The sequence below is a fragment of the Pelobates fuscus genome, chromosome 4 (assembly GCF_036172605.1).
Source record: "Pelobates fuscus isolate aPelFus1 chromosome 4, aPelFus1.pri, whole genome shotgun sequence".
In the NCBI taxonomy this organism is placed as follows: domain Eukaryota; kingdom Metazoa; phylum Chordata; class Amphibia; order Anura; family Pelobatidae; genus Pelobates; species Pelobates fuscus.
This window is the reverse complement of record NC_086320.1, coordinates 232,049,486-232,075,660: the sequence shown is the minus strand read 5'-3', so window position 1 is coordinate 232,075,660 and position 26,175 is coordinate 232,049,486. Positions and strand designations below refer to the sequence as shown.

General features: G+C 39.9%; 1 protein-coding gene across 8 annotated transcripts in view; it reads left to right on the top strand.

The window, feature by feature from the left end:
- CTNND2 (catenin delta 2) overlaps positions 1-26,175 on the top strand; it is a 1,082,982-nt gene that overhangs the window by 834,062 nt on the left and 222,745 nt on the right. For all 8 annotated transcript variants that reach the window (XM_063451948.1, XM_063451945.1, XM_063451947.1 and 5 more), the window contains one exon: positions 18,855-19,038. In XM_063451948.1, the coding sequence (XP_063308018.1) occupies positions 18,855-19,038 (184 nt within the window). The remainder of the gene's footprint in view (positions 1-18,854; positions 19,039-26,175) is intronic.

Genomic DNA, 26,175 nt, shown 5'->3' with positions numbered 1-26,175 from the left:
TCCATCGAGGGTAGCAGTATCGAGGGTTTGAGACCATTGAATATGATGATTTTGAACGGATAGCCCCATGCAAAGCGAAGGCCTTTCTCACGCAGGAGGTCTGTAATCGGTTTCCAATCTTTTCTTCGTTGCAGCATTGCCGGGGAAATATCTTGGTATAGTTGTAGTTCCTTTCCTTCCCATTTATAGGGTTGCAGCCAGCTGCGCCTGAGGATGGCTTCTTTTGTCTTGAAATAGTGCCATTTTATAATGACATCTCTGGGAGGGCTGTTATTAGGGCCCTTGGCCCGGAGAGTTCTGTGGGCTCTGTCGATCATCCAGAGGTGTGCAGGTACATTGGGCAGATCTTGACGGAGGCAGTCCACGAGGGTGGTTTCCAGGTCCGCGTCGCTGACCGTCTCCGGTAGGCCGCGGACACGTAGGTTTTTGCGGCGTGCTCTGTTGGAGATGTCCTCAAGTTCTATTTCCAGATCTGTGATCCGGTGCCTCAGGGTGTTAGTAAAGGTCGCGGAACTGTTCTGTGTTGCGACTAGGCGGGCCATGCGCTGCTCGACCACCGTGGTGCGGGCCCCGATGGCGGCTATTTCGGCCTTGACTTCCGCCGCTGTGCACGCTATTTCTGCTGCTAGGAATCCCTTCACCTCTGTTAGCGATTGCAGTATGGTGGCGTTAGAGGTGTCAGGTAGGGTCCCTTTCATCCCTGACGGGTCATCTGCCTCCGGCAGTTTAGGGGTCTGGTCCACTGGAGCACCACGTGCCGTAGGCCTCTTCGTGGTCAGCATGTATGCTACTGAGATGGCCTCCCTTTGGCTGTGTTTGGCTGATTTATGGCCGGGCATCCGTGGTAGGTACTAGGGTCCCGCTCAGGCTGTGTCGGGATCAGGTTTTAGGTCGTGTCTCGGTGGTTGTAGCTGTTTGCAGGGCAATATTATAAGTCTCGGGTGCAGAGCTCTGTTTTTAGGCGGTCATCTCGTTTGGTGGTCAAACCACGCCCCACTATTCATATTTTTGTTTATGCCCTATTCTCACCATTGCATAACAATATGCATGTCACATAGACCTATCGGGTAATGGCATCACATTTCAGGGAATTACACAGCATAATTGGATCATTATATGAAGAATCCAGGCATTTTAAGGCATGATATCACTTAGGTAAGATCTCTAATCAATCTCTAATAAGACTGCTTTATACTAAGGAATCAATATCTAAATATGAGTGAATGCAGTTTACAATGCATGCGGAAAAGTTCAGGAAATAAATATAGTTGTGGAAATTGAGCAATGAAGAATATATGTCATTTCTGTTTAGCATTTTTACAATGAAAATCTGGAAGCAGAAAAGTGTACATTAGATTTATAACTGGGCTATTTTGTATTTTACAGTTTTACAGTTTTACACCTATCCCAAGCAATATTTATTGAATGAGTTGTTTATGCTGCATCCATTTCTACTGGGACAATAAGCAATGTGTCTGTTATGTCCATCAAAATCTTTATGGCATGAGATGACATGGTACATGCAGTTGTTTTAAAACTAAATTCTTCCCAATTATAATACAAGCTGTCCACGGGTTTAGCTACATAGACGTTTTAGTAAGTTATAAGAACCCGATATTGTGAGAAGGCTTAAAGTGACTCTATAGGCATCCAGACCACTCCATCTCAATGCAATGTTCTGGGTGGCTTGTTCCTCCCTCCCCCTTCACAGTTTTAACCCTTCAGCTGGTGTTCTGTGGTAAAGCATTGGATTGGCTGAGATCATCAATATCGATGATCTCATCCATGGAGGCGGGATTACAGGTGGTGGGCAGACACCTAAACAATCTACAGGGCACTATAGTGTTAGGAATACATTTTTGTATTCCAAATGCTATAATGTTCTTTTACATCTACAAATAATAGCCACACTGGCTCAACAATTCATATTTGTATTTTTCCGAAAGGGGATTCAGATGCATTGAAAAATGCAAATTCACTGCAGAGTAATTCAATAAATGGTTTTGCTAAAACAGTGATCCAACCTTTATATTTCAGCATGTTATTTTCAAAGTCTTTGTGGTTTTCTATCTGTCCCTACAAATGATCATAAAATCAAGTGTTCATAAAGGGTTACTCATTAAACTGGAAATCACTGGAATGTTACAAGGAAATTACACATTTTAGGCTAAATTACAAATTATTTTTTCCTGTTCAGCTATTTTAACCTAAAATCTGAAACGCCCTGGTCTGTTCCTGGTTCAATGGATAACCATGATTATGTTTTTACTTACGTGAAAATGCAATATGAAAGAAGTATATATGTTTATTTAAAGATGTGATACATAGGTTACTAAAGGAAGAAATTTGAACTTTGGACTTTGTGCATGATTAGTCATTAAATTAGTTACACTTTCACTTTCTTCTCCATTTTGGCATTAGTCGATTGGATTTGGCTTTGGCTTTGAAATACAGGACATCTAAAGTAATTTGATTTTATTTTTTCTGTAATTTATACCTTGCTCCATGAAAAGCACAGTGACTCGCATTGAAAATATTTCCATTACTGGGTTAAGAGCCAAAACAATTAATCAAGCGGAGACTAGACCATTTTGTCATGAGTATTTAAGAAAAAAATGCAATGAAGATTATCATACATAGTACTTAGATAAAAAGTCACAGTAAATCATATTACTTAAAGGAACACTATAGGGTCAGGAACACAAACATGTATTCCTGACCCTATAGTGTTCAACCCACCATTTAGGATGCTTGCCCCCCCCCCCTCCCCCCTGGTCCCCCTATAAAAGGTTAAAACTCACCTTATTCAGCTTTTTCGGCAGCACTGACCCAGGAAGCACCTTCAGTGGCCATCTAAGGAGTGATAGAGGCAGTGTAAACAGTGGCAGTGTTTACATTAAAAAAACCTGAAGGGAACTATTATACTCACCAGAACAACTACATTAAGCTGTAGTGGTTCTGGTGACTATAGTGTCCCTTTAAAATAATTAAACAATGCTAAAATTATGCTAAAACGTTTCTTTTGCTGTAATAAGTGATTTTTGTAGTAAATAACGTTTTTAATATACTGTATGTTATAGTGTCCCAAGTGAAAATATATATACATACACAGAAGTAGGGAAAAAAAAAAACATACATCCTCTTTGAATTCTATGGTTTTTACATATCAGGATGTAATAAACGTTTAACTCGCAAGTTGGAATAAACTTGGAATTAATAATAACATTAATAACTAAAAATAATAACTTAAAATAATAACTTAAAAACCGAGTGTAAAGTCAGAGTCCAGACTCCTTGCTTTCGGCAATTCAATAATATTTATTAACCCCTTAAGGACCGCTGACGGTTCAGGACCGTCAGCGGTAAAACGTGCGTTTGGACCGCTGACGGTCCTGAACCGTCATAACGGTTTTGGGCAACTTACCTGATCGCCGTCGGTCCCACGGCGGCGATCAGCTCTCCTCCCGGTCCAGGGGGACTGCCTGTCTGCCCGGGCAGTCCCCCCTCGGCAGATCAGGACCCCACGGCCATGTGATCACTCGATCACATGACCGCAATAGGGGTCTGTGTATCTGCCTGCAGGGGGACTGTCTGTGCTGACAGGCAGTCTCCCTGCAAGTAAAAAATCATAAAATAAAGTGTAAAAAAAAAGAAATCAGTGTAAAAAAAAAATATGTGTATATATATATGATATATATATACATGTATTATATCTATATATACCTATATATAATATATGTATATATATAATATATATAATGTCACACTAAGTGTATTTTTATATTTATATATACGTATATTAATATAAAAATACACTTATATTTAAATTACACACAAATATATACAATATGTATAATAACTATATATATGGTATATATATATTATTATAAAATACAAATAATATGTTAATAAAAATAAATAACAAAAAATAAAAATAATTTTTAATAATTAAAAAAAAATTATATATATATATTCAATTTTATTCTAACAGTATTTTGATATTGATATATATATATTTATATCAAAATACACTTAGAATGTAATGATATATATATATCTATGTATAAATAAATAAATAAAAATAATACAAAATATACATATGTCCACATACATAATTACATAAATAATTTCATAAATATACACGTAGACGTCAAATACATAAATATGTATATATATTAAAATTCTACGTGCATATTTATGTAATATTTTTACCTAATTAAGTAATTTTAATGATTGCAATTTGAGGGACCTGCCTGCCAACCCAGGCCAAAAGTCCAGATAATTTAATTTGCTAGCACTGTGTTTAACCCTGTAACTTTCTATGACACCCTAAATCCTGTACATGGGGGTACTGTTTTACTCGGGAGACTTCACTGAACACAAATATTAGTGTTTCAAAACAGTAAAACATATCACAGCGATGATATTGTCAGTGAAAGTGAAGTTTTTTGCATTTTTCACACACAAACAGCTCTTTCACTGAGGATATTATTGCTGTGATATATTTTACTGTTCTGATACACTAATATTTGTGTTCAGCGAAGTCTCCTGAGTATAACAGTACCCCACATGTAGAGGTTTTATAGTGTTTGTGAAAGTTACAGGGTCAAATATAAGGCTTGATTTTACTTTTTTTTTTTATTGAAATTTGTCAGATTGGTTAGGTTGCCTTTGAGAGCGTATGGTAGCCAAGGAATGAGAATTAGCCCCATGATGGCATACCATTTGCAAAAGAAGACAACCCAAGGTATTGCAAATGGGGTATGTTCAGCCTTTTTTAGTAGCCGCTTAGTCACAAACACCGGCCAAAGTTAGCGTTTTTTGCATTTTTAACACACAAACAAATATAAATGCTAACTTTGGCCAGTGTTTGTGACTAGGTGGCTACTAAAAAAGACTGGACATACCCCATTTTGAATACCCTGGGTTGTCTACTTTAAAAAATATGTACATGTTAGGTGTGTTTCGGGGATTTATGACAGATAACGGTGTAACAATGTCACTATTGATACATTTAAAATATATATATATTGAAACAGCAATTTCCTACTTGTATTTATAGGCCTATAACTTGCAAAAAAAAGCAATAAAGCATGTAAACACTGGGTGTTTTTAAACTCGGGACAAAATTTTGAATCTATTTAGCAGTTTTTTTCATTAGCTTTTGTAGATAAGTAAAAGATTTTTCAAGTAAAAGTCCAAAAACATGTTTTTTTTTTTATTTTTCACCATATTTTATTATTTTTTTTAAATACAATATATGACATAATATAAATACTGGTATGTAAAGAAAGCCCTTCTTGTCGTGAAAAAAACAATATATAACTTGTATGGGAACCGTAAATGAGAGAGTGGAAAATTACAGCTAAACACAAACACCACAAAAGTGTTAAAACTGCTCTGGTCCTTAACGTACAAACATCGCAAAAACAGGCCGGTCCTTAAGGGGTTAAGAGAGGCTAATTAAACAAATAAACAATACATATACATTTGAAATAGGCTAGTATATGTTGCTACTAAAACTAGTCATTGACTGAATGGAAAGTAGGCTAAATTAACATAACAAAACAGGCATAGACACATGATACAGTTACCACTCCATCGATCAGCAGCTGAGAGTAAGAGAGAGAGGGTGTGTATAGTGGGGAGAGGGGAGAGAGAGAGAAGGTGAGGAGGGTGAATTCAAAGAGAGGTAATTCAAAAGAGACAGAAAATTTGCTATTCACGGGGCTTTAAACAGGTTAGCCCCTCCTTCTGCTGGACACACCTCCCTTAGTCAATCCCTTAGGATGTAACAGAACCAGAGTGGCTCCTGGGGTAAGGGGGATTGCATTGGAAGGGAATGGAGGAGGAGTTTATCAACAACCCAACTGATTTTGCCTGGTGAAAGGCCATGTGCTTCACAGAGGACTCCATTATTGCCTAAGGGTAGAATGGGGGCTTGAATCCCTGTATTAGAACACAATAACACTTCATTGGCATACAGTTTGACTGTTAATCACATCCCCCCACTTATTACACAGGACATAACTATCATTTAATCTGTTCCTTAGCAGGTCTAAAACTTTGGTTTTTGTAGAGGTGGTCACACTTGCTGATGATCAATCAAACGCGTTTGATTAGAAACACCTGTCTGCTACTTAGCCTCTTAATTCCTATGGAACACGTAAGGGTGTACTGTATTTTTGCTAAATAAATCATGACACAGTGTAATATGTTATGTGTTGTTGTTCATCTGATGTTGTATTTACCTAATTTTAAGACTTGCTAAGGAACAGATAATTGTTATTATGCCCTGTTATGTAAAACCATAGAAATGTGTACATTATTTTTCCCACAACCCTATATTCTTCTGTTGGGCATTCTCTAAAATTCATTTTTGATCTATAATCCTCAAATAGTTGATTCAATCAGCAGCTTCTCCTGTAACATCCAGGAGTTAAATGGTTTTGCTATGAGATTGTAATACCTGGTCTGTGACTTCTCAAATCATGCCACCATGCAGTGGTTTGATAGAAAATTGCTGGTGTAACCACATTACACTGAAAAGCTTAACCCCCACTGACAATACCAACATGTATTTACCCGTGAGGTAGTAAAATGTTACTGTATAATTTACTTCTAACACAAACAGTTATATAATATTAATGATGCAACAGCTAGGCTGCACTTGCAGAAATATTGAAACATGATGTGCTTGGCTAGCCTGCAAGTGCAGTAATATTGAATCATAATTCAGCCAGCTAGGCAGCCTCTTAAGAATTGCAGGTTCTCAAAGATAATGAAAACCATAAACATGTTATGCAAATGGCCACTAGTGATCTCTGAAAAAATTATTCCTGCTACCACATTGGAAAATCATTATGTAAAAACTGGTTGGTACACAATATGTCAGTTTTCTTGGTAGGACATGATTCCTGGATATGGGTATGGGAGTATTGTACAAACAAAACCAATCCACAATGTACACTCAGTCACTGCAATAAAAACTGAAATACATTAACTCCACTTGCATGATGGTTCTCAATCTCAACCATGAAAAAAAAAAACAGTTTTCCCTTATGAAGGCTTTGATCAGTTTTAATATTTTGGGGTACTGTAAAAGATGGCACTCCACTGCAGTAGAATAGGTTTTTTTTTTGTTTTTTTTATCATATTTGGGCACCTATCAGGAGAAGGTTGCTGATTATGAGAGCCTGGTATTAGCCAGGTAACTATATTTACTGTGTGTGGACATAACACTCACATCATATTTACAATAGAATAAAAGTATACAGCATATTTGATCATATTTATTTTATTTTAGTTATTCAGTTAAAATAATGTAAATTTGCAATTTTCTCTTTTACGGTTGTAACTTTGAATCTTCCAGAGACACTGAGAGATTAAGATATATTGGAAAATCTCTACAGCCACCACCTTCCATGTATCAATATTTATGCAAATATTTCAAATAAAAGCTGTTTTCTTTCTTCCCAAATTAATTTTGAACGTCCCTCCAAATTGCACAATATCAGAATCTACACATATGTGCTGGCTTTGTAAGAATTGCGAAGTACAAATGGTTGCACATAACTTCAACACTGCTTTGTGCTATAATTTTTTTAATGTGCATTTCATTCAGTAGACCTTTATGTTTCACCCTTTAAAGATTCCTTTCATCACTTAACTGATTGATTCTCTTGATACAGGGTCTCACGATCCACATTATATGGTGTGAATTATGCATGTAGTAAGTAGCTTTGTGTACAAATTGCAATAAAGCTTGAATTATTAATGTCTCACTTCGGTAGCTAGTACATGAGTTGTTGATTCATATATAGCAATTATATCTAATAATCATTTGTTATTCTTCTTCTTAGGTTAATAAGCACATCTCTGATGCAGATACTGAGCAGAAGTATACCTTCTAATTTATTAATATATTTTCCAGCTTTTGTTTTGTATTAGACAATTTGTTTTCGGTGTTCATATAACTACAATATGATTTATTTCCCTAGAATCTAGTAATCATTTTTTAGTCATTATATTATCAGAGCATTTGCTTTTCACTCAACTCGATTTGCAAACTGTTCTTCAAATTAGATTACAAATATTTAAATTCACATTTGTCGAAAGCCGATTTAGTGATTAAACACGTTTAAAGATGAAGTTACTTCCATTTATTTAGCTTTTTATATAGTAGATTTCACCCTTAAATTAAAGAAGAAAAAGGTTATTTAAACCAAAGATTAATATGTGATTTGTTTGTTTACTTCATCTATTTGCTATATTTCACTTTAGATGTGTGTATGTGGCATGGAACTAGACTTGGAGCAATTGTTCGGTTCATCTCAACAACATTTTACAAACTGGAATGTGAGGGCTCGGTTCAGCCAAATTCCAGTCGTGGAAACCAATTCAGCCTAACCAAACACCTTTGCGGCAAGAGGGTTAATCATGTGGCAGCTGGCAAACAGTTTCTAGCCAACTGCCACATTAAATACAAATAGGCATGTGGCTGTCAATATGATCCCCATGTTAGAATAAGAGAGGTGAAAAAACATTCCACAGGCAGAAGTATGACTACTAAACGATGTCTTCTGCCTAGTTGCTAACAAGAGCCCCATTAGGAGGTGATCTGACACATGTTGCCCCTCCCCCATGGTCTTCTGGAGGATCTGTAATTGAAATAATTGGGGTGGACAGGTTGCTACCCACCCCCATGTCTGCACCCACAGCCAGCCTGTGGAGGCTCTAATATTGATAATGGTGAGACCAGATGTCCTCCCCAGCAACATCCAGGGGTGGCAGTTGGGGGCTATACAGTAATCAATTTGATGTGGTTATCGTTCAATGATTATTGTGTGTTCAATGATAGATTTTTTACAATATAATTTCATGGATCCTTAAAATAAATAATTTTGGGTTTAAAAACAATCATTTGCACTATGAATTCTGTTCTCTTCACTTAGCACCCAGCAATTTCCATTTAAAATATGCATGGCACCATAAGCATTGGTATTTTCAAAAATGTGTGCCCTTTGAGATACCTGTATATAGTTCTCACCAAGGCCTGTTTCCGAAGATTTTCCATCAGCAGATCTCACTTTAGTCAATGAGTTGTAAAGTCAGCTTCTGATCATATTGAGAAGATAAAGATAAAACCAACAAAGAACAAAAAAAAAAGTCCAAGATAATATATTGAGAATAGATGAGCAATGCTTCAGTCTGTTTGTAGGATTTAGGGATTATTATTTTTATTTGGATTTGCAAACACAAGCCTTCACACAATACTTTACACATGCGGTACTTTACACATGAATATGACAGACGTAGACGAACAAATGTTGTAGGTAGATATAGATCTGGCTACGAGCTTACAGTTTGTACAGTGAATAAATACAATTTACACCACCAGGAGGCTTAGAAGCAATCTTTAAATCTATAGAATAGAAGGTACATTTTAGAGATTGCTCTTGCATATATAGTGGCCATTTGGGGAGTTATCCATTAAATACTTCATGTTTAAAGGCTAAATGTAATGTACTAAAACACTGCAAAAGTGGATGCAACTTGTACAATTTTAGTGCATCTTTTTGTGAAAAGTTATCTTCAAATACACTATCTAATGAACAGCGTTAGGTTATCCCACAGACTCAACTTGGGCTTATTTTGTGCAGAACTGGAAGCAAGTTTGACCAGTGAGCGGGGGGGGGGGGGGGGGTCAAGAAGTTGAGTGCTGTATTAAATATGCATTTACTCTGGTAATATTGCTTTGACAATAAATAGTGCACATAAAACCACGAAAAAAAAATTATTATCAACATGACTTGAATGATCTAATAAAGCCCCCCATATTATGAGTAAAATCTTTCTTTTCCATCGGGCGCCGATTGCTGAGTAAACTACTATCTAAAAGTAAAAAACAAAAAACAAAGGGAAGGGTGCGCCTTTAATATAAATATTTTGTACACATAAAATAGTATGGTCCAAATAACTAAACACTAGCCCAGAATAATAAAGTCCACAATAATAAGGAAAATTCTTGTAGAGCAGCGGTGATTCGTCACGGATGCAGACTTGTAATTTCAGTGGGACATATGGAAAAGAAGCAGAAAAACGGAAATCCAATGGTGCAGTAGGTAAATATACTTGGATATAAAGAATTATAAGTAGGTACTACTCACAATTTCCAGATCTACAATCCAGCTCTGGTATGAAATGCGTGAAGTGGAATGATCCCCAAGGATATATGGAGTATAAAATATATTGAGCAGGCTTTACTGCTCGATGTATAGCGTATGGGTGGTATAATCCCCACCTAAGGATTCTTTTGACATCTCTTAGGATGATGAAAAACAATGTAGTCAGGCTTAAGAATAAAATAATATAAGTAATAAGATAAAATAGGAAAGGAATGTGGCAACCAAAATATTTAGAGCTCAAATTCCTTCATTATAACAAAATATAAACTTATAAAAACTTTTTCTAGACGCGTTTCGCCTACAACAGGCTTCTTCAAGTAGAACATGTCTTCCCTTTGTTTTTTGCTCTATCTCTAATTATCTGTAGGGGATTGGAGGGTACTCCCCTTTATGTAGGTGTGCTGCCTGTTCAATATATATATACTCCTCAATTTTTTTGCATTTTAGCGCTGATCCTATTTTGACCTTTTTCTTACTTATACTATCTTAAAGTGCCTAAGCAGAAAATGTGGTTAGCTATTGTGAGCTAAGCCCAGCAGTGCAGGACTTAGCTCATTGGCTGAGAGCAATCAGCTACTTAGACTCTTTGAGCTTTCTAGAATTACCAGTGGATGCGGGATCAGTGTCCAGTATATTTCACATACACCTCTTAAATTTGTTACATTTTAAGACACGTAAACATAACTTTAAAATTCTGGGAAGTTACAGTTCCAATTTAACATTTCTTTAGTGTTTTGTGAAAGCCCATTGAGGTATTTAGTTATGTCTGGTTATAGACAAGACAAATCTTTTTCTTTTTTAAGTGTTACATCTATGAAAAGAAATAAAATGTTATCTTTTCCTCTAAAGATTTTCACAGTGATTAATGTTTGCACACCAAAAGAGATGCTCTATTAGGCAATGAAGAATGGGTCTTGTTAACGCTAGATCCTATTAAATCAGATCTCTGCTGTATTATATGTAATAAAGAGTAATAGCACTGCTATAAAACCTCACATGCTAAATAAACACTTCAGATACCTAAGATGGAAGTATAAATCTGATGCATCTTGATTATTTTTGCTGATCTCTAATTTAAAATGCAAAGACCCTGTCCCTTTAGACATTCTTTTAAAATGGAGAAAAATGTTTAATTCTGGAGATAAGTTACTATTTTTTAATATGTATAGGGCCTCCTCCTTGGGCTGTCAGTCAGACAGGCTGGCAATATTAGTTTAGTGCCCCTGCTGAACTGTAACTTCTATCACGCTTAAAGGACCACTATAGGCACCCAGACCACTTCAGCTCAATGAAGTGGTCTGGGTGCCAGGTCCCTCTAGGGTTAACCTTGCCTGCTGTAAACTGCTATGTTTACATTGGAGTTAATTCAGCCTCTAGTGGCTGTCTCAATGACAGCCACTAGAGGCGCTTCTGCGCTTCTCACTGTGATTTTCACAGTGAGAAGACGCCAGCGTCCATAGGAAAGCATTGAGAATTAATGCTAAACAAATACAATAAGTAGTGATGTCGCGAACATAAAAAACGCCATAGACTTCAATGGGCAGGCGAACTTTAAAACCCACAGGGACTCTTTCTGGACACAATAGTGATGGAAAAGTTGTTTCAAGGGGACTAACACCTGGACTGTGGCATGCCGGAGGGGGATCCATGGCAAAACTCCCATGGAAAATGACATAGTTGATGCAGAGTATGGTTTTAATCCATAAAGGGCATAAATCACCTAACATTCCTAAATTGTTTGGAATAATGTGCTTTAAAACATCAGGTATGATGTTGTATCGATCAGGTAGTGTAAGGGTTACACCCGCTTCACAGTGACAGACCAAACTCCCAGTTTAACGCACCGCAAACAACCGCAAACAGTCCATTTGCACAACCGCAAACTCCCCATTTGCACAAGGTTGGCTACCAAGCTAGCAATGTCTCGTTCCTTGTTCTCACTGATGTCATTGAAGGTCTCTCTTCCTCCACCCAGGAAGCGGGAGATGGAAAAAGATGCTTGGTCGGTCCTCCTACTTCAAATTTGGGGCACTGCGCGTGCAATCTAATGTGCCACCAGATAGGAATAGTACTACTTAACACACCACTCCTATCAGTTTAATCCCAGTTACGTTCCCTATCAGGGGACGTGTATATAAGGCATCGATTTTAGAAAGCGGGAGATGGAAAAAGATGCTTGGTCGGTCCTCCTACTTCAAATTTGGGGCACTACGCGTGCAATCTAATGTGCCACCAGATAGGAGTGGTGTGTTAAGTAGTCCCCCTCATCAGGCCTTTTTTAGTCGAATGTATCGCCCACTGTCAGTCCCTTCGGGATCCATCCCTCATTCATCTTAATAAAGGTGAGGTAATCTAGACTTTTTTGACCTAGGTGACTTCTCTTCTGAGTGACAATACCTCCTGCTGCACTGAAGGTCCTTTCTGACAGGACACTTGAAGCAGGGCAGGCCAGAAGTTCTATCACAAATTGGGATAGCTCAGGCCACAGTTCAAGCCTGCACACCCAGTAGTCAAGGGGTTCATCGCTCCTCAGAGTGTCAATATCTGCAGTTAAGGCGAGGTAGTCTGCTACCTGTTGGTCGAGTCATTCTCGGAGGGTGGACCCCGAAGGGCTGTGGCGATGCGTAGGACTTAAAAAGCTCTGCATGTCCTCCATCAACAACACGTCTGTAAAGCGTCCTGTCCTTGCCGGCGTGGTCTTGGGAGGAGGAGGATTACTTTCCCCTCTTCCCCTGTTAGATTTCCGTTGTGCTGTGACATCACCCTTATACGCTGTGTAAAGCATACTTTTTAATTGATTTTGGAACTGCTGCATCCTTTCCGACTTGCCGTAATTCGGTAACATTTCAGGCACTTTCTGCTTATACGGGGGGTCTAGTAGCGTGGACACCCAGTACAGGTCATTCTCCTTCAGCCTTTTTATACGAGGGTCCCTCAACAGGCACGACAGCATGAAAGACCCCATTTGCACAAGGTTGGATGCCGAGCTACTCATGTCCTGTTCCTCGTCCTCAGTGATCTCTCTGAAGGTATGTTCTTCCACCCAGCCACGTACAACACCATGGGTACCAGATAGGTGACAACGAGAACCCTGGGATGCCTGTTGTGGTTGGTCTTCCTCCTCCTCCTCAAAGCCACATTCCTCCTCTGACTCCTCTTCCTCACAATCCTCTTCCAGTGTTGCCGCAGGTCCAGCAAGCGATGCTGATAAGGCTGTTTCTGGTGGTGATGGTGACCACAACTCTTCCTCTTCATGCTCATCTACGGCCTGATCCAGCACTCTTCGCAGGGCACGCTCCAGGAATAAAACAAATGGTATGATGTTGCTGATGGTGCCTTCAGTGCGACTGACTAGGTTTGTCACCTCCTCAAAAAGACGCATGAGCCTACAGGCATTGCGCATGAGCGTCCAGTAACGTGTCAAAAAAATTCCCAGCTCCGCAGAGGTTGTCCTAGCACCCCGGTCATGCAAATACTCGTTAACGGCTTTTTCTTGTTGGAGCAGGCGGTCGAACATTAGAAGTGTTGAATTCCAACGTTTCGGGCTGTCGCAAATCAAGCGCCTCACTGGCATGTTGTTTCGCCGCTGGATATCGGAAAAGTGCGCCATGGCCGTGTAGGAACACCTGAAATGGCCACACACCTTCCTGGCCTGCTTAAGGACGTCCTGTAAGCCTGGGTACTTATGCACAAAGCGTTGTACGATCAGATTACACACATGTGCCATGCACGACACATGTGTCAACTTGCCCAAATGCAATGCCGCCAACAAATTTCTTCCGTTGTCACAAACCACTTTGCCGATCTCCAGTTGGTGCGGAGTCAGCCACTGATCCACCTGTGCGTTCAGGTCGGACAGGAGTGCTGGTCCGGTGTGACTCTCTGCTTTCAGGCAAGTCAACCCCAAGACGGCGTGACACTGCCGTATCCGGGATGTGGAACAGTACCTGGGAGCTGGGGGGTGCCGTTGATGTGGAGCAAGACACAGCAGCAGAAGAGGACTCAGCTGAGGAGGTTATGGAAGAGGATGGAGTAGGAGGAGTAGAGGAGGTGGCAGCAGGCCTGCCTGCAAGTTGTGGCGGTGTCACCAAGTCCTCTGCAGAGCCATGCATTCCATGCTTGGCAGCTGTCAGCAGGTTTACCCAATGCACAGTATAGGTGATATACCTGCCCTGACCATGCTTTTCAGACCACCTGGTCTGCAAAGCATGGTCAGGGCAGGTATATCACCTATATCACCAGATATCAGTGGTCAGATGGACCCTTGCCCCAACACTGTGTGCCAGACATGCCATTACTTCCTTTTGCACAATCGAGTACAGGTTGGGGATTGCCTTTTGTGCAAAGAAATTTTGGCCGGGTACCTTCCACTGCGGTGTCCCAATAGCTACAAATTTTTTGAATGCCTCAGACTCCACCAGCTTGTATGGTAAAAGCTGGCGGGCTAAGAGTTCAGTCAAGCCAGCTGTCAGACGCTGGGCAAGGGGGTGACTTTGTGACATTGGCTTCTTATGCTCAAACATGTCCTTGACAGACACCTGACTGTGGGCGGATGAGCGGGAACTCAATGAGCGAGAGACGGAGGGGCGAATGGTTGAGAGGGGGCAAGGAGGACAGCAGTGGTTAATGTGGCTGAAGATGCTGGACCAGAAAGAGGATGGCGGCTTTGAGTTTGTGTGATGCTTGTACTCATGTGTTGATCCCATAGGCGTTTGTGATGTGCGATCATGTGCCTTCGCAAAGCAGTTGTACCTAGGTGGGTGTTGGACTTCCCACGACTCAGTTTCTTTTGGCACAGGTTGCAAATGGCATCGCTGTTGTCAGAGGCAGACACACAAAAAAAATGCCACACTGCTGAGCTCTGCAATGACGGCATTCTGGTGGTGGCAACAGCATGCGTTGATTGGCGTGCTGTCTGGCTGACCCCGGGTGCCGATGCATGCTGTCTGACTGTGCCACTAGCTCCTTGCGACGACCTCCCCACTGCTTCCAACTCGTCTCCTCCTCCTCCTCTCTGTCTCCCCATCTGAACTTTCCCCCTGTTCTTCTTCTCTTCTAACAGGCACCCACGTGACATCCACGGACGCATCGTCATCATCAACCGCTTCACTTGTATCTGACAACTCAGCAAAGGAAGCAGCAGTGGGTACAACATTATCATCATCACACCGTACGTGTGTAATGCTGCCTGACTGAGACATATCCCTGTTATCTACATCCTATGGCAATAATGGTTGCGCATCACTCATTTCTTCCAACTGATATGTAAATAACTCCTCTGACATACCAAGTGAAGCAGCTGTGGTGTTAGTGTTGGTGGTGGCGGCAGGCGGGCGAGTGGTAACTTGAGAGGTGCCCGAAGCTAAGCTGGAGGAGGATGGTGCGTCAAGGTTCCGAGCGGAAGCTGTAGAAGATTGGGTGTCCTGTGTTAGCCAGTCAACTATGTCCTCAGAACTTTTCAAGTTCAGGGTACGTGGCCTCTGAACACTGGGCAAAGGGCCAAAGGGAATCACAGCACCACGACCACGACGGCCCCTGCAGGGTGGCCTGCCTCTGCCTGTCATTTTTTATTCGATTAGTGGTACTATGTGTGCAAGCTACTGTGACAACAGATATGAGTGGCACTGGTGTGACACTGCGCCCTGGCAGGCCCTGAAACGCACGCTCGTGAAGGAAACTGACTGCTATTATTTTACAGTCCAAAAAGTTTTTTTTTGTTAAATGCAAGCTATTGTGACACCAGATATGAGTGGTGGCACTGGGCAAGTGGGCACAGTATACGCTGTGAGCCTGACACACACGCTGGCAGACAACTAACTGCTATTCAATCTATTACAGTCAAAATTTTATTTATTTTTAAATAAATGTACACTACTGTTACACCAGATATGAGTTGCACTGGTGTGACACTGTGCCCTGGCAGGCCCTCAAACGCACACTAGTGAAGGAAACTGACTGCTATTATATTACAGTCACAAAAGTTTTTTTGTTTTTTTTTTTAAATGCAAGCTATTGGGACACCAGTGAGTGAGTGGTGGCACTGGGCAAGTGGGCACAGTATATGCTGTGAGCCTGATACACAGGCTGGCAGGCAGGTAACTGCAATTACATTACACAGAAAAAAAAAAGCAGACTGATGTTCTAGCCCTAAAAAGGGCTTTTTGGGGTGCTGTCCTTACAGCAGAGATCAGATGAGTCCTTCAGGACTGTAGTGGACACTGAATACCCTAGCCTAGCTACCAATTTCCCTATCAAATCAGCAGCAGCTACACTGTCCCTACTCTCACTAAGAATGCAGCTTCACAATGAATGTAAAATGGATGCTGTCCAGGAGGTGGGAGGGTCTGGGAGGGAGGGTCTGCTGCTGATTGGCTGGAATGTGTCTGCTGACTGTGAGGTACAGGCAGAGTCAAAGTTTACTCAATGATGACGAATAGGGGGCGGACCGAACAGCGCATGTGTTCACCGTCCGTGGCGCATGTGTCCGCCGTCCGTGGCGAACGCGAACAAGCGATGTTCACCAGGAACTATTTGCCAGACATCACTAACAATAAGCTGTATTTGTTCTGGTGACAATAGTGTCCCTTTTATTTTTTATTTGGAAACTAAACTACATATATTTAATGCTTTATGTTTAAAAAATGATTCCAAATCCACTCAGTTGTGTCCCTTTAGTTATTGCAATGGCCTATTTTATAAAGCTACATCTGTGTCTCCAATCAAACATAGTAAACAAATGTAAAAACAGAACCCAAAAAGTGAAGGTTTTATTGGACAGGCTAGACCTGGAATCAATACATAAAATGTCAAAATTGAAAAATATGATCTGTGCATCAGATTGATAAAACTGCTCACCTTGGCTTGCTATGTCATTTGTTTGTGACACAAATTATCTGAAAATCTTTCCAAATCACTCTCTCGTTACAATATAACTATTTATTAAAAATGAATCTATCACAAAAATGCCTAAAGCACTCCTTTTTACCCAGGGACCGGCATAATGAGATCACACTGACAAGTGCTTGTATCTTATTTATTAATGGTGTTGGACTTTTTTTCACATTGTAGAGAAAGATCAAAACATTACAGCTTGAAATAATGAACTATTTAGTGTGCAGAAAAAAAAAAGGTCAGTAATCTCAGGATGAGCACCATTCATGAACACTTTGTCATTTAGCAGCTTTAGAGGCTATGAGCTTGACAGCTGTCTACAGCTTGCAGGAAAACCATACAGCAAGAATTTTCATTGCAAGAATACTTTAGAAGAACGATGAGTTTATTAATCTCTTAACATCTGACATTTTTTGTACAATTGTATTGCATTATTCAGAAACTGACTGCTGATATATCTAAATAGTCAAAGTTGCATTTACATGGCCATTTTTAATATGGATAGTATTAAAAATACTAAAAATATATAAATTGTAAAAGGAGGAAAGTATGAATGTTAGTATTATGATACATATGCTCTGTAACATTTGCATTCTTAGCATAATACAAATATTTCTAAAAATCTGTATCTTTTATTATTGTTTTAATGTAGTGTGTTAATGTAAAGGCTTTTTTAACCCCTTAAGGACCAAACTTCTGGAATAAAAGGGAATCATGACATGTCACACATGTCATGTGTCCTTAAGGGGTTAAAGGCATTTGTATTTGTATATAACAAGCATGTCTTCAGCTTTGCAGATTGTTACCAAATATATAGAATCAAAATGTGAACTTCCGTATTCTTCTGAATATATGCGTGTAAAGTGATACAGTGTGTGTTTGTGCATTTGTGTGGTGGGAACTGTCTTCAGTGGGGGAGGAGGGGCGTTGTTCTTATTATTATTTATTCATGTATTTATTGTTTTATTTAGTTTATTTATTTAGTGCCTATTACCCCTGACTAGGTACTCTATGGTAGTCTGGTAATATAGCCTCCTGCTACATGTTTCCTTGCAGTCTATTGCTACTTGGAGGCTCTCTGTGTACAACTCTTGTAAGCCCCAGCATAGTGCCTAGTCCATGTATTGCTGTGGTAACCTGTGGCAACGCTTTGACAGGTGAGGCTTATGAGATGGAGAGGACTAAATGGATGGAGAGTACCCAGTGAAGAGCTCTTGTGGGCTCTCCCTCCTATTTTACCAGCCTTCAGTGTATGTTGTTTTTATAGTTGTTAGTGAATGGCACACATGGCAGTATATGTTTCCTTTAAAATGCACTGCATTTTACTCCAATTATACTCCACTTCCTTTAAATTGCAGGCTCATTTAAGCCGGGTTCTCGTTTCATGTTACATAAATATAACTTAAACAATGGGATTTCTGGAGCTCGCCTGGTACAAGTGTGGCAGCTTGTACTCCCCAAACCAGAGTCTCTTCTTTCTGGCCGTGAAAATGTACTGTATGAAAGTGAATGCAGGGAAGCAGCACCTAAAGAGTATCATCAAATCCATGTAGTGTTGAAGTGGTATTAAAGAAAAGAAGACAAAAACGTGAAATATAGTGTAGGATCTTTGGGAACCAACTAATTAAATAAACTGATTAACACAATTTCCTGGAGCTTATGTTCAGCTATTGTATATTAATAACCTGCAATTGAAACATATCAATAGAACTACTATTATTTAAGGTTTTTGATACATTTATAACTATTTAAAAATGATTTCTTGTCATTGTTTAGGAGTTTTATGGAACCTTTCCTCTTGTGATGCCCTTAAAATGCCTATTATACAAGATGCGCTAGCAGTTTTGACCAATGCAGTGATCATCCCTCATTCTGGATGGGAAAATTCAATACTACAAGATGACCGCAAATTACAGTTGCATTCATCACAGGTGCTGCGCAATGCCACTGGATGCCTACGGTAGGTTTCAATTGAGTGGGACAAAGAAAATGCAACCCCCCCAAAAAAACTTCATTAAGACTACCAAATATAAAGCTGTGAGAAAGTGTAGTAATAATAAATAGTGTATTAGTGTGAATAAATTAGAATTTAAAATTTGAATGAATGAGTGAAAAATTAAACGTGTAAATTTACATAATTGTAATTCTTAAGTTTATCTGCAAGGCTCTCTCTCTCTCTATGTGTGTATATATATATATATATATATATATATATATATATATATATATATATACACATTATTGTGTATATGTTTATCTATCTATCTATCTATCTATCTATTTATCTATTTATCTATCTATCAAAACTGCTATAAATAGTGATGATCTTAATAGTTTTTAAAAGTTAATTAAACCATGACTGATAGACATGCATTTAATTCTATTATTCCAACTTAGTTAAAACTCATTTACTATTATTTTGATGGCTTTTTTGTTGGATACTTAAAATGATTAAAAAAAAAAAAACATAAACAGGCATTTTCATAGGCACAATTGCTAGATGTGAATTTGTGAAGAGTTTCTGAATAGTAAATTCAAAACAATGCTTAATGCCATATAACAAAGTCAAATACCTTTTTATTGTATTTTTTAAAATAGGGAAAAGAAGCTTAAAGATAGTGTTTGCAGTCTTGTGCAAACCACAACTATTATTTTTATAGTTGAAGCATAAAAACACTAGAAATTGTAGGGCATACATAGGGTAGATCACTATTTTATGCTATCCAAGATCAGCTTCTAAATCATGCAAATCTGACTCTAACCCATCACACATGATCCAAGATATGAATGTCATTCTGTTACCAGTAATAGAAGAGGCACCAACCCCACTGGCCATCCCTCTTTCCACTCTGTTCACACAGTGTTTCCATTTAGCAGAAGAAATGTCAGCATCTTTATGGTCAAAATTCAACACCAAATTGGAGTTAAAACAGCTGTCTATATCTGATGTTGTTATTAACGTTTACCGGTACTTGATGAAAGCACTCGGGAGGACTCTCTTTTAGCAATGCAAATACAGCTGCAAATTCAGACCACACAAATATTGCTCCTTCAAGAGAAAATTGATGACATGGAGAACCAATGCAGGAGAAATAATCTCTGCCTCCTTGTATTGCATGAATTAATCAAACTGAACCCGTTTTTGAATACTCTTCAGCTTTGGCTCCCTATGGCTTTAAATTTGCCTTTCAACAATGAACATTCACTCTCTATTGAGTGATCACCCAGACTAGGGCTGAAAAAGCCTCTTTTTGCACCTTACGACTATGTCAAGTAATTTTTCAGGTCCTGAACTTTGCAGCCAACTCACTTGAAATGCAAACAATTTCTTACTTTAAAACCTAAATGGATTTCCCACTGTTTCTCAGTCCCATTTAAGTTAAATTCTACAGCAGTGGCTATATTAATTCATCCCTCCTTGTCCCCAGAGATACACTTCCCAAATTATTGACTGTGAAGGCAGATACATCATACCGGATGAAACTTTAGCACAGCAACTCTATTTATTAGTTAATTTAAATGTACTTAACCATGGTAATGATAGCTGGCTGGATAGGTTGAGCTCTTTGGCCTCCACCTTCTTGCAGAGTGATGGACTGCCAGTTAATTTCCTTAAAAATCATCTACACTTGACCAACAACAATCTCCACCTCCCTTATGTCACATGATGTACTGACATATGTAAACTAGTCATTTTGGAATATCACCTGTGGCTTCTGCATTATCCACCCTCATGTCGATGTCCCTACTACACATCATTGCTCCCAGGCCTCCTTTAAAGCAATGATGAAGGTTGCTTATGTGAAGTTCCTGAATGACTGTTCACCTATACACCTATGGAAAGCCTCTAAGGCCGCCTTGAGAGTCACCTAATTTCTTAGGTGCCCAAAACCTAAGAAAGAGACTGATACCTTATTAGCCCCCTGTTACTCAAATAATGGCTTCCCTACTTGTGGCCCTCCTACTATTACTACCCTTGACATCACAAAGCTTTTTCATCCTTCCCCATTTATCTAATGCTTAGTGAGCCTTTCTTAATATCCTGATTACTCAGACAGAAATTAGTTGAGCTATTTCCTCATCAGGAAAACTCCTGGCATGGAAGGTATCAGCACTAAATACTATACAATGTTAAAACCTCACCTTCTTCTCTTCATAAAACTGCTTCTTAATGCTATTTACATAGACCAGATTCCATTAAGAGAATTGAGGAAAACTCAAACTAGTCACCAAATAAAGCCTGGAAGCAAACTGGAGGAGTTGACTCTTCTCTTCCTATCACTGGGATTTAGTATAGGGGAGTGCTGTGGCTTAGTAGAATGGGATGCTGTTTTTTTAATATTGTAATTTTCAAAATAAACCTATGTTTCTATGAAAATTTAAAGTTGTGTTTTTTTGCGGCCCACATAAACTTAAACTGTGTTTATGTGGCCTATGCTAGACTTTGAGTTTGACATGCTTGGTGTAACAGGTTTAAACAACATTATGGTAACCATACTGTAAGTTGAGGAATGCTTACTGATATAGATTATACATTTTAGTAACATTCTTTCAAAACTTAAACCTTAAACAACAGTGTCATAAAGTTATCAATGTATCTTCTCAGTCACTGAACTAATTATGTTCAGTAGTGGTGTTGTCACTTTTCATTAGACTCAACCAGAAAGCTATTCCTGTGAGACACCTATTGTCTCACATAAATGTGTTTAATTGAAAAATGTGTTACCTTTACAGAATGTGGAGTTTATTTTATTGTAAAGTGTTCAGTTTAGTTTGTAGAACATGGCCTTTACAAATGTTTTGGTTACTAAATTTTTTCTTATGATGTCAAAATAGATATACTAAAAGTCACTTTCACAGTTTCACAGTAAGCATCAACCCATGAGAACACTGTCCTTTAGACCCATCCACAAAATGAGACTATGCAATTCGACATAATTTCTACTTTAGATAAATGCCATATACAAAAAAACTAATAATTTTATAACAAATTGATGGCTATCCTGCTCTGCATTAAATTGGTATTTATAGGCTCTTAAATGACTACGCCACACATTAAAAAAAACACAGTTTAGTAGATATACCCCCAATGAATACATGCATGCTTATTTGTATGCATGTATTAATTGGGGGTATAGTCTAAAAGAGCAGGGCCACCTTTAATATAGATTGGACCCTGGGCAAGCATTTGCTTGGGCCCCCTAGACCTCTTTGCCCATTAATAACTATTACAGTCACTGTGTCTGAGTGTGAGTCTGACAGTGAGTGTCCCTGTGTTCAAATGTATGTCTCTGTGACCATGTGTATGTTTGTTTCCGGGGCCATATGTGTGTGGGGTAACTGTTTGCAATGTGTTGTGTGTATGGGGGGGCTGTCTGTGGTCTTTGTGCATTGTGTTTATGGCGCAGCTATGTTTCATGACTGTGTGCGTATGATGACTGTCTTCAGGGGTGACTGTGACAGGGAGAGAAAAGGGGTAACTGTGGCAAGGTGAGTGTGACAGGGCCAGAGAGGTGAATGGACAGTGAGTGTGACAGAGTGAGTGTGAAAGGGTTAGCGGGTGGTCATGACATGGTTGGAGATAGGAGTGTGACAGGGTGAGAGGACATAAGTGTGTCAGGATTAGGGGGGGTAATGTGACAGGGTGGTGTGGCATGGTTGGAGGGTGAGTGTTACAGAGTTGGGGTAAATGTGGCATGGTTGGAAGAAGGAGTGTGACAGGGTGAGGGGAGGCAAGCGTGATACGATTAAGGGAGCTTTATGTGACAGGGTGAGTGTGGCATGGTTGGGGGGATGAATATGACAGAATTAAAAGGGTTAATGTGATAGGGTAAGTGTGGCATGGGAGAGTGTGACAGGATTGGGGGAGTTAATGTGAGTGTAGCAGATTGAAGAAGGTGACAGTGTGTGAGGGATGGTGAAAGTATGTGTTTTGGGTTGACAGTGTGTGGGGGGAGTGACTGTTTGTGTGTATGTGTGTGGGGGGTTGACAGAGGTGTATTACTGTGTGGTATTAGCATTGGAATGTAAATTCAGTGTTGGTATTGGAATACACAGGTGTATGCACTGCCACACACACACAGTTATACACACTGTCAGAAACATACAGACACAAAAAACAGATACACATACGCACAGGTATGCAAACACACTAACACAAATACACAGATACACTGGTACACATACACTCTGACACACAGGTACACATACACTCTGACACACAGGTACACATATACACATACACAGACATACAGGTACACATACACACACTGACACAAGTACACAGAAACACAGGTACACATACACAGACACACTGGTAAACATACACAAACAGGCACACACTGACACAGGTAAACATACACAAACAGGTACTCAAACACACAGGCACATATACACAGACACACATGTACACATAAACACACAGGTACACTGGCACACAGGTTCATATACACAGACACACAGGCAGATACACAAACAGGTACACATACACAGACACACATGTACACATATATGCTGACACACAAGTACAAATACAGACACACAAGTACATGATAACACACATACACACAGGTACATATACACATACACTCTGACATACAGGTACGCATACACTCTGATACACAATTACACATACATACATGTACACAGACACACAAGTACATATACACAAACAAGTACACATTCAGATGGGTACATATACACTCTGACACACAGGTACACATTGATACAACAGTACACATACACAGACACACATGTGCACAAACACAGACACACAGGTACACATACACAGACACACAGATACACATTGACACACAAGTACACATACACAGACATACAGGTACACAAACATAGGCACACAGGTGCCTGACATACACCCTGACACACACACACATATATGAACAGACTCATATAAACAGGTACATACATATACAAATTACAATTTACATATTTTAGCCACCCTCCTGTTTAATGACTTTTGATGCAGAAAAGGCTTCCCTGGAGTCCAGTGGGAACTGGCTGACCTAGGCTGGTGGGAGTTTGAGGCTCCAGGCTTCCTCAGCTCCTATCCTGCTCTGCATGTGCTGCCTTCTCCTCCTACCCCGCACAGCACTCTTTTAGTTGGGAGGAAGTGACCTGTCTTGAACTCACTTTCTCCCAGCAGGCCAGTAGAACAAAGTGAAAGCGGCCCGGTCCGGGGGAATTTTAAAGGGCCACGCTGATTAAATTGTTGTAGGCTCCCCAGGAATAACTGGGCCCGAGGCAGCTGCCCCTTTTGCTTCTTGTTAAAGATGGTCCTGTAAAAGAGCTTACAAAAGCTGCAGTTCTTATGACTGCAGCCTTTGTAAGCCCTCCTCTTTTTCCCAGAAGATACTTCAGTCTCTTTTCAGGGAAATAACATTATCATTGAGAAGCCTCTGACTTGGTACCCACATGCATGCACGTGAACCTGCTTGTGCACATACACACACCGTTGCGTGCACATGCGTCGGCTCGTACATTCACGTGCACAGATGAAGCTGAGGAGCTAGTCTGAGGTACATGAGTAGAGTGTGCAAGCTGGTGTGGAGTGATTTTTGGAGCCCCTCTTGCAAACCATAGCACTAACCCGGATATTAAGGGAATTGCAGGGGAGGGACAGTAATATGTGGTGTCAGGCTTTGCTGATGATATTTTATTGACATTGACCGACCCTAAGGACTCCATGGTGGCACTGATGGAAGTACTGGTGAAATATAGCAATCTAGCTGGGTACAAAGTGAATTTGAATAAATCAAGCATGCTCCCTATAAGCATGATTGAGGCAGGCACGGCCCACATAGGTAAGACCTACCATTTACATATAGCTCGGTACCACATTAAGTACTTAGGCATATGGTTGACGGCGGATCCCACTAAACTATATCAACAAAATTATGTTCCTATGTTTAGAACCTTAATGGATGACATGGAGAAGTGTGTAGATAAGCCAATCTCTTGGATTGGCAGGATACATTCAGTGAAAATGAATGTGCTACCTAGGATATTATTCCTCTTCCAAGCCCTCCCAGTTCGATTGACTAAACTTCATTTGGCAGAAAAAGAAACATAGAGTATCCTGCAATGTCCTTTACAGAGCAAAATCTAGAGGAGGATTGGGTCTGCCGAACCTTTATTTTTATTATGTGGCAGCCCAGCTAGCCCAAATAGCATTTTGGCATTCTCCCCCAGAGGAAAGAAGGTCGGTGGATCAGGAGTGCTCTCTTCTGGGTTCAGACATGCCCCAATTTTTAATGTGGGTCACTAAAGAACACAGACCGACTATACATGTAGAATGCCCAGCAATCCTAAACTCTCTTAAAACATGGGATGCCACCACTTTGAAATATGGCTTATCAGTTTACCCCTTTCCTGAGGAATAAAACGTTTATTCCCGGAATGAAAGCACGAGAAAGCACGAGAAAGCACAGGAATACAGCAATTATGTCACCTGTTTGTAGGCGAATCTTTCATAACATTTGAGGAACTGAAAACTAGGGCCCCATTATGACCTTTCAACTTTTTTCGTTACATCCAGCTTTAGGACTATGCCCATAACCCTGAGATTAAGAAAGCCGCTTTGACACAGCTCACGTTCTTTGAAAAGATGTGCATTGGAGAACAATTTCCAAGAGGCCTGATCACTAGTCTCTTGACCCACTTAAGCACAAATGGGGAGAGCTCACATACATTGACCAATGGGAGGCGGATTTGAATGAGGTGCTGTAGGGCATTGAGTGGCAGGAAATTTGGGAACCTGCCGCAACATCCTCTATATGTGTCTCTTTGCAGGAACAATCATACAAGATCATGTTCAGATGGTACACTACCCCAGTGAAACTATACAGAATGAATAAAATTCCAACGGACTTGTGTTGGAGAGGGTGCAATCAGAAGGGAACTTACACACACATGTGGTGGGAATGCCCATAGGTCCAAACATACTGGAAACAGATCGTGGCATTGCTGCGGGATGTCCTTGAAAGGGAAGTCAAACTAAACCCATGGGTGTTCTTATTAGCCAGGTCTATGGATGAATGGACAAAAATGGAACAAAAACTCGTACACAAAGTGAACCTGG